General features: G+C 32.6%; 1 protein-coding gene across 2 annotated transcripts in view; it reads right to left on the bottom strand.

Annotated features, from left to right (window-relative positions):
* Positions 1 to 348: 348 nt before the first annotated feature.
* Dpp10 (Dipeptidyl peptidase 10) overlaps positions 349 to 9,709 on the bottom strand; it is a 429,429-nt gene continuing 420,068 nt past the window's right edge. For both annotated transcript variants that reach the window (XM_072523345.1, XM_072523344.1), the window contains exons 11-13: positions 9,538 to 9,695; positions 7,897 to 8,108; positions 349 to 2,112 (exon numbers count right to left, since the gene is read on the bottom strand). In XM_072523345.1, the coding sequence (XP_072379446.1) occupies positions 1,975 to 2,112; positions 7,897 to 8,108; positions 9,538 to 9,695 (508 nt within the window). In that variant the 3' untranslated portion in view covers positions 349 to 1,974. The remainder of the gene's footprint in view (positions 2,113 to 7,896; positions 8,109 to 9,537; positions 9,696 to 9,709) is intronic.

The following is a 9,709-nucleotide window of genomic DNA, read 5'->3' as shown; positions in this document are numbered from 1 at the left end:
ATTAAAGGTACGACATAGCGAGGTAGTGTCATAGGTATGTATGGTTAAAGAGGAGGTTGATACATGACAGATATCTATATCGACAAAAAATGGAATAAAAATCAACAAGTTTTGGCATTTTCACAAAATTCAATTAAAATTACCAAATTCAGGGAGGACTCTTTTAAGTAGCCAACCCTGTAAATTTTTTAAAACTTATCAATTAAGGGTAATTTATTTAACCAAAACGAATTCTATGTATTTCAAAAATAATGTTAAATTATGTGTAAATAATAATGTATGAAAAAGCACATTTTTTTAACTTTCAGTGTAAAGCAAATTTAGTTTTACAGCTTTAACTGATTATATTTACTCAGTTTTATATCGGCAACCATTATAGATGCTTTTATATTCGATTGCGTAACAGGGGTATTTATTTCCTGAGTCGGTATACCGTAATATATTTCTATCGATTCGAAACGCTCGCCGAAGAACATTTAGTTACATCTCGTATATATTATAATGACATCAATCGTATTTAAAATTTGGCACTTTCATCACTAACATCCAGATTAGGATGCCTCAAAGCACAGTAAGGGGTAGATTGTTAACAGTATTTTGATAGCACACTTTTGAAATACATTTTATTTGAGGTCGGAGAATAAAAAGTAACAGCCTTTTATGAAAGAATTCTAGGTTATTAACTTTTAGTAGATTTTATCCAAACTTGCGGTTTGAATATATAATTATGCAAAAATTATATGAGAGTTAATAACTTAAAAACTTAAAACGACGTATATAATGACAGCTGTCATTATAGATGTCGTTTTGAGCCAAGTAATGACATTGCCTTTACTTGGCCCAATTTTTGCCAAGTTTGATTGAACGAACCAATAGCAAGAATTGTGAAGCTGATGCTTTCGAACCAAAATATATTTAAAAATTTGTCTTTTAGACTTGGACCGTGACGTTTTTTAAAATTTCCTTCTTATGAGTTCTACTGTAGTTCAATACCTAAACATATTATTAATTATACAGATTTTTAATTCTTTGTACAATTTCATGTAAGTACCAGAAAAAAATTATACGGTAAAGAATCTATGCAGCAGTGTTTTTGCACATACGCTGCTTTTATTTTGACGGTGGTGCTATGACTTTTGTCACCCAAGTCTATTACCAGTTGAGGTTTATTTGGTACTTTTATTAATGCCATATTTTATAAATATTATTTTTGTTTCTTAATGAGTCTTTATCTATTTTCAGGATTCTTTTAACAACAGGGTGTAGTCAATGTATCAAATACAATTATTATGAATTTTATTTACAGAATATCTACTGCTTTCTCAATAGAATTTTTTTCATAATATAAAGTAAATTCTCGCTATTTGATTTTATTAGAACTGTTTCAGTATCCTAAATTTTGGTCATGACCTACCTGATAAAAAATCCATTCTAGTAGGTATATGACTGAAGCGAATACGTTTTTAACATCAAGGCAGTTTTGACATGGCACGTTAACACTACTTTATCCATAAAAGATCAAGGAATAAAAAAGTTTAGAGGAACTCTTAAGTCTAGTATTTAAAAAACGACACATGTCAAATCTGAAGACGTTTCTAAAAGTTGTAAGTATCTACTAAGCCGTAGTTGTCACATACTTCCAATCGTCACTGCATTATTTAGCATAATTTTAATAGTCGAAGTTCTCATAAGTCATGCACCCTTATATAATTTTTGTAGTAGTATGCTTTTACTTTTACTTCTATTTTAACAGCAGTCATCATTTTTATGTTCTTTCAGTAATCAATCTGATATATTTAAAAGAACATTAGTGGGAAAGTATGCCGTACACCATTCTTACTTGATGTGCTGTAAAAAGATTACATTCGTGTACAATAAATTTTACAAAGGGAAAGTAAATAAATTATTGTACTTTAAATTCGGTTTGCTGCATTTCTATCTGGCTGAAGATTCTTGCGAATCTTCCTCCGTATACTAGTCAACATAGTTCCTTAAACCCGCTTTGAACTCAGGAGGTACTTGCTTTCGAAAACAGTCTTCCAAGAAGTTGCCCATGCTTTCATAAAGGTGTCGTTTGACACCTCCTAAGTTATGGCTTTCATCTGGATATATCTAAAAATAAAATAAAAAATAGCTTTAGGATGATTGTAATCTAGAGTGTGAAAAATAAGTATGAGTCGAAAGGTTTATTTGATAGTCTAAACTTATAGTTCGCTTTAGGATTTTAATATAAGAAGGAAATTGAGAAAATACTAAAATGTTTACACTCCGTTTAAATTTTATTGTCCATTCTCTTGGTTTGGTTGGGTTAGGTTTAATATCCTTTCACTTGACATAAGAGGTCTACTGTAGCTCATCCACATGCTATAGTGGTCCCTTTAGCCCTGCTGTTTTAACAAAGTATATTATGGCCTTAGGTGACAGTTATACGAAGTCGTAGCCCTCAAGTTGATAATGGTCATATAACTAAAGGGTCACAGAACATATTCCTACGTCTCTTCAGCAGCTTAACAGAATCTGCAATTTTCCTTTCTAACAGTCCAGATTTTGTCCATATGCTCCTTGAGGCAACGGGTCCTGTTAGGAGACCTACGAGAATTCGCAAGTCATTCCTATTTATATTTAATAGATCTTGAATCTCTTCTTTGAATATTCATGTATAGAAGTATTTGAAAGTTTAAGATTTGTTTATTGGTACCAGCGGTTACGTTTAACCCGTTCTACCTAGTTGTATAATTGTTCTTTTAGCTGTGCTTCTTACTATGCCAACGAAAGGTTCTGGAGTATGAAATTTTCTTTGCCCCTCCCCTAGCAAAGTATTCCGCTTTTTCGAACCGTATAATACCAATAGGTAAATCCAGATATCCAGAGTTAACTTATTTTGTTTTTTTTTGTGTTTTTTTTTTAAATAACTTAGTTATTTCAATTTAATCCATTGAAATGTTACATTTTTCATGCCTTAGGGTGCATTTCATAGAAGAAAGAAAAAGAAGAAAGAAGAAAGAAGAGAAGAAGAGAAAGAAGAAAGAAGAAAGAAGAAAGAAGAAAGAAGAAAGAAGAAAGAAGAAAGAAGAAAGAAGAAAGAAGAAAGAGAAGAAAGAAGAAAGAAGAAAGAAGAAAGAAGAAAGAAGAAAGAAGAAAGAAGAAAGAGAAAGAAGAAAGAAGAAAGAAGAAAAAAGAAAGAAGAAAGAAGAAAGAAGAAAGAAGAAAGAAGAAAGAAGAAAGAAGAAAGAAGAAAGAAGAAAAAAGAAAAAAGAAAAAAGAAAGAAGAAAAAAAGAAAAAAAGAAAAAGAAAGAAGAAAGAAGAAAGAAGAAAGAAGAAAGAAGAAAGAAGAAAGAAGAAAGAAGAAGAAGAAAGAAGAAAGAAGAAAGAAGAAAGAAGAAAGAAGAAAGAAGAAAGAAGAAAGAAGAAGAAAGAAGAAAGAAGAAAGAAGAAAGAAGAAAGAAGAAAGAAGAAAGAAGAAAGAAAAAAGAAAGAAAAAATAAAGAAATTATAAACAAAAATAACTAATCATTTTGTAACACATTTTCTTTTGAGCATTTTAACCCTTTTTCTGGTAATTTTATAATAAAATTACATCAGAGCAGCACCATAGAGGGTTTTTCATACATTAATTTTTTACTTAACTCTGGATTTTACAGTGCTCCAAAGTTGGAAAGGTTCTTGAATACTCGCCATCTTGGAATAAGAGGTGCAAAAGGTTTCGCACTGTATCTCGTAAACTAGCAACACTACAGAAAATTATATTTAAGATTATTTGTAGCAAATTACATTGCCTACAAATTTATTCTGATGATTTTTATTGTAAAATGGAAAATAAACAAGGTATTGACAAAAATAACAACAAATTTTCTTTTCGGCCTTTTTTCTAGTCATTTTCCGATAAAGTGCAGTAAAGAAATATTATAAATATTTAAGAGCTAATCATTTCCACTACAAATTTGTATTATTTAAATAATTTTTCTGGGTTTTACAGCGCTCCGAAATTGACCGGGTTGTTGATTACTCGTAAAAATACGATCAAAACGAACCATTAGAAGTAGTTTTCTATAATATAACTTTTTTATTCATTTTATTTTGAATCAATTTATTATTTTCTTAACATTATCCCACGTCACCACAAAACTTATCTCACCTTAATAAGAGCACCTTATCAATATTATTACAAGATAAATTTCTTAGTAATAAAAAGAACAAAACAAACTTAATAGATCTTTTCAAAACTGCTCTATCAAAAGTCGGTTTTAGTGTCGACCAGGCTGAATCTGATGCAGATACAGTCTTTATCCTGCGCTTGCTGTGACCAAAATTTCATTTAACTTATTGTAGCTTCCGCCACAAGATGCATCTCGTTTCCTTAGTGTTAGAGTTAATTGGATTGGGCTGGAAAAATCATGGAAAATTTTAATATACGTTTTTCATATAGAGCTTTAACTAGGGCATTTTATTATTTTCACTCATTGTACATTATTTAAAAAAATGGTGAAAACCTTAAATTATCCATGCCTGTCTGCCCGTCTGTATGCCTGTAAACACAACTCCTCGGTTGCTATAACAGATAGAAGAATGACAAATTAGGTGTAGAATGAGAGCTTGTAACCTAAAGATGGTATTTAAGATGAGAAATTTGACTTCGGACTTTCGGTCCTAGAGTTGCAACTGGAAGTATTATTTAAAAGTCACCGGAATAGTACAAGCCATATCTTAATTATTGATGTATAATAGAATGTATTATGCCTTAGCAGCAAATATATACTTACATTTAAAAGTTTTACCAAAAATTACGAAAAATGAATCAAAGTAACTCTAAATTAAATAAAAAATTACACGTAGGACTTACGAAGTCCAGATTTTCCTTGACCAATTGCTTGTTTGTATGGATTTTGTTGTGGATATAAAATATTTACCTGTATACTTAACCAGAGAATACAACCCCTTATAGAGAAAGTCATCGGAGAATATCAGGCAGAATGTAGGCAAGGAAGATCAATCATCGACCAACATATATTGTATATAATATGCATGTTTATAATATTTGTCAACTTTAAACAAGCTTATCACTAAATAAACATGGCAGATTTATACAAAATATTAGGTGAAGTAAAAATACCGCCCAAACTAGTTAGGCTCATCCGAATGATGATGACGGACACAGTAGCTCAAATACAGATAAAACATGAGATCACAGACCCATTTCAAATTACACAAGTAATAAAACAGGGTGATGGGCTGGCACCAAAACTGCTTAATTTAGCACTAGAATACGTAGTTGTAAAAACATCTTTGTTGTAAAAAACAACAAAAGAATACGTATAAGAAACTGTGATAAAACAAATAGGTCTGTCAATAAACACAAAAATAAACCATAACAGATAAATGTTGCTATGAAAACAGATGGTGAGCTATGAATGTGACACTTAATTATTGACTCAAAAATCTATAAACCACATGGACATTTTTGAAAGAAACATACTGAGATAAATACTAGGCTCTATAAATGAGAGCAACAGACGGCGAATCAGATACAATTATTATAAAATATATATTATGAAGAACCACCTTTATCCAGTATGTTCGCCTACAGAGTTTTTAATGTACAGGCCATGGTACTTCCATTCAGGATGGAAGATAACAAGCTTTCAAAAAATCCTTTAAATGCAAGAATATAGAAAGAGATCTATTAGAAGACCGAGAAAGTGATTGGAGGATAATGTGAATTGTAGAGGAGAATAGCTATAGACCGTAGTAAATGAAGAGGTTTGCTGAGGGAGGGTGGAGCTCGGACTGGGCTGGAGAGCATAGGATAGATGGATGAGTTTTGTTATATAAAACTAAACACGTGACTGAATACGAAGTTAGTCATAGCGTGACCATTCCCGGGTTAAATTACAATTATCATTAATAATTTTTACCACCAGAGCCAACATAATAATTTTTGATATTTTTAGCTAATTCGTAGTGTAGTTCTCTATGACATATACTACTTAACTGCAGTTTTTAATTTTTATATAACTTAAAAATTACTTGGACGCAAATATAAGGTTATATAAGGTTATAAGACGAACGTACAAAACAACAATATAAAAACTTGAATAAAGAAGTCAAACGAGAAGTGGTTAAAAAAAAAATAGTACATGGGAACAAAAATGCCATTACCTAGACAACCATATAGGAGGGACAAAGAGCTCTGAAGCCTGGAGAACTATAAAAACGATGAGAACAACGACAAAAAACCAAGTCATAATAAATAGAATACCAGAGAACACATGGGTAGAGCATTTTGAGAACTTATTAACAGAGAGAAGAGAAAGGTTTAAACAGACAAATGAACAAGTGGAAGTAGAAGGAAGAATCGAAATATCAATAGAACAAGTGAATGAAGCAGTTAAGGGAATAAAATTAAAAAAATCTCCAGGCCCAGGCGGAATACATCCAGAGTTGATTAGATATGGATCATCAAAACTGTTTGAGATGATCCGAAAATTATTCGAAAGATGCTTAAACGGAGAAGAAGTTCCAGAAGAATGGAGACAATCGTATATCTCTCCAATACACAAGAAAGGCACAAAGATGGATCCTAAAAACTATAGAGGGATCGCAGTGATTGCTACTATAGGCCGACTATACTCAAAAGTACTACGAAACCTGATAGAAAATGATATCAAAGACAAACAACCCGAAGAACAAGCGGGATTTAGGGCCGGACGCTCCACTATGGATAATATCTTCACATTAAACATTGCAATGGAAAAACGAGTGCAGAGAAATAGAGAAACTCATATAGCTTTAATAGATTTGGAAAAAGCATATGACAGTGTACCGATCTCCCAACTATGGATAGAAATGGGTAACTTGAAAATAAACCCAATTCTTATTAACGCCACTCAAAAATATTACGAACAAAACTTTGCGAGAATTAAAATGGGACAAGAAATCACCTATCCTTTTCAAACAACAAAAGGACTACGACAAGGCTGCTGTCTGTCACCCACCTTATTTAAAATCTATTTAGACAGATCCTTAGTGAAATGGGTAAAAAAATGTAGAAACATGGGAATAACGGTGGAAGAAAACAAGCTATATACACTTTTCTTTGCGGATGACCAGGTAGTAATTGCCGAAGACAGCTACGATCTTAGCTATATGGTAAGAAAACTGCAAGAAGAATATGAGGTGGCAGGTCTAAACATGAATATGACAAAATGTGAATATCTCTCAGTGGGAACAGATGAAATATGTGACCTAGTCTTGGAAGACGACAAAATCAAAGGCGTGCAATCCTGCAAATATTTGGGGGTCATTTTCAACAAGAAGGGAAATAGCGCAGATGAAATCAGGGAAAGAATAAACAAGGGCAGAGCAGCGACCCGTGCCTTAAACTCTCTTCTCTGGCAAAAAACAATTCGACGAGAAACCAAAAAACACATTTACGGTAGTATAGTTCAAAGTATTACACTTTACGGTTCGGAAGTATGGGACGTCACCAAAGCTAATAAAAACAAACTTATGACGACAGAAATGGATTATCTGAGACGAAGCTGCAGTAGCTCGAAACTGGAGAGAGTTAGAAACGAACAAATAAGAAACGAAATGAAAATGGAGAGAAATATTAATGATGACATAGAAAGAAAACAATTAATCTGGTTCGGACATGTTAAAAGAATGCCAGAGTACAGATGGCCTAGGAGAGTACTGGAATGAATCCCTCCTGAAAGAAGAAAGAGAGGACGACCACGGAGAAGTTGGCGCAACGATATTGATGAAGCAATGGCGGCAAGAGACTTAGAGGAGGCAACTGCATATGACAGAAAAAGATGGAAATTGGGGGCGGAGAAGCGGCGACAGCCGTAATAAATCCGTTATTATATTATTATATATTAAATATAAGGTTATACCTGTTGCCGGAAAAGTGTTCCAGCTTCTGACAAGGCTTTTACCAAAGCCATTGACTGTTGCAAGTGTACGTTATCGTCTGCAGATCCATGAATTAGGTAAAACATTTTATCTTTTAATAAATGAGCCTTTTTGCTGACGTCTGCTTCTTCATATCCCTTGTAATTGTCTGTTACATTTGGAAGACCCATGAATCGTTCTGTATACGCAGAATCTGTGAAATAAAAATATGCTTAAGATATAATAATATACCTGGTTGTAAATGAATGTATTAACAAATAAATTTAAGAATTAATAAATAAAATATTAAAATAAATTTTTTATTAAAAAAATATTTTGTTTTAAGTTGAAAAAAAAGTTATACTAACAATGCAGACATATCATTTATTGTATAATACTTCCAGATTTATTATTCTATTTACTTTCAGAGATAGCCGAAAAATACTGAACACGAGACAGATAATAAAAAAAGCGAAAAAAAAACAACATACCAATTCTGTTCTGTTTCGTAGATTACACAAAGGCTTTCGATTTAGTAAAATGGGATACCCTCTAAAGTGTAATGGAAAATATGGGAGTACCCAACCATCTAGTTCATCCGATAAGGAATCTGTATGATAAAATCTCAGCCAAAGTTAAAATATACGGAATATATTCAGATGTGTTCAAAACAAAGAAAATAACTAGACAAGGCTGCATATTTTCACCAATATTATATGACATAATATATTCTGAATATGTAATGAGAAAAATAATAGACGGATGTAGGAATCACGATAGCCGGAAGAAAAATCAGTAACCTGCGATACAGAGATGACACCTTTATTCTAGCAGCGAAGGAAGTCAAAATGATTACCATCATCGAACGGTTATATTGGATAAGCGGAGAATGGTGAATTTAGATCAATACAAGAAAAACAAAATTAATGATCGTAGACAGAGCAAATAATACTACCGCTGTACCAAGTGGCAAATTTCAAAGTAGTAGACATATTTGTATACTTGAGCTCTCTGATAACTAACAATGGTGATTGCTCTTCAGAAAACAAGCACAGACTGGCAATGGCTTCAAATGCAACAGCTAAATTAATTAAACTATGGAAATACCGAATAATAACAAGAAATACCAAGCTCGGGTTAATCAATGCTTTTATTTTTCTCATTATTACATACGCAGATAAAACATCGAGTCTTAAAAAATCAAGAGGAGCAAGATCTAAGCCTTCGAAATGTGTGTTTTTATAAAAATTCTACGCGTGTCCTGGAAAGAACATAAAACCAGCCTGTCAATTCTGGAAGAGCTTTATATAAAACACATGCTAATAAAAAGAGGACCGTGGAATACCTAAATTACTTCGGCCAAATAGCTCGAATAACAGGGACCATGGAACTATTGGTAATAGACGAAAAGGTAGAAGACCAAGAATATATACGATACGATAGGCACACGAAATAAAGACTTTGGTAGGAAAATCCCTACATACAACCGTTTATATGGTACGAGATTGTAGCCAGTGGAAACAGCAAGCTACTAATATTAAGAGTATTACCACGCCCTAACAAGGGCTCAAAGAGTAAGGAGAAGAAGGATAGAGTTTTCATCATTAGGATAAAATAAAAATATGAATAACAATTCACCTTACCATACAATTTCCAATTTGTTACTGGTGAAACTGCTATAGCACAGTGAAAAACGTTTTTAGGACTTGCTAATGCCAACGCAGCTACGAATCCACCATAGCTCCAACCCCACACTGCTACACGTCTCTTGTCAATAAAATGTTGAGTATCTCTTAAGTACCTACAAAAATTTAC

This window comes from Diabrotica undecimpunctata, chromosome 2 (assembly GCF_040954645.1).
Source record: "Diabrotica undecimpunctata isolate CICGRU chromosome 2, icDiaUnde3, whole genome shotgun sequence".
In the NCBI taxonomy this organism is placed as follows: Eukaryota; Metazoa; Arthropoda; class Insecta; order Coleoptera; family Chrysomelidae; genus Diabrotica; species Diabrotica undecimpunctata.
Note: the sequence above shows the minus strand (reverse complement) of the source record. Positions and strands in the feature narration are given on the sequence as shown.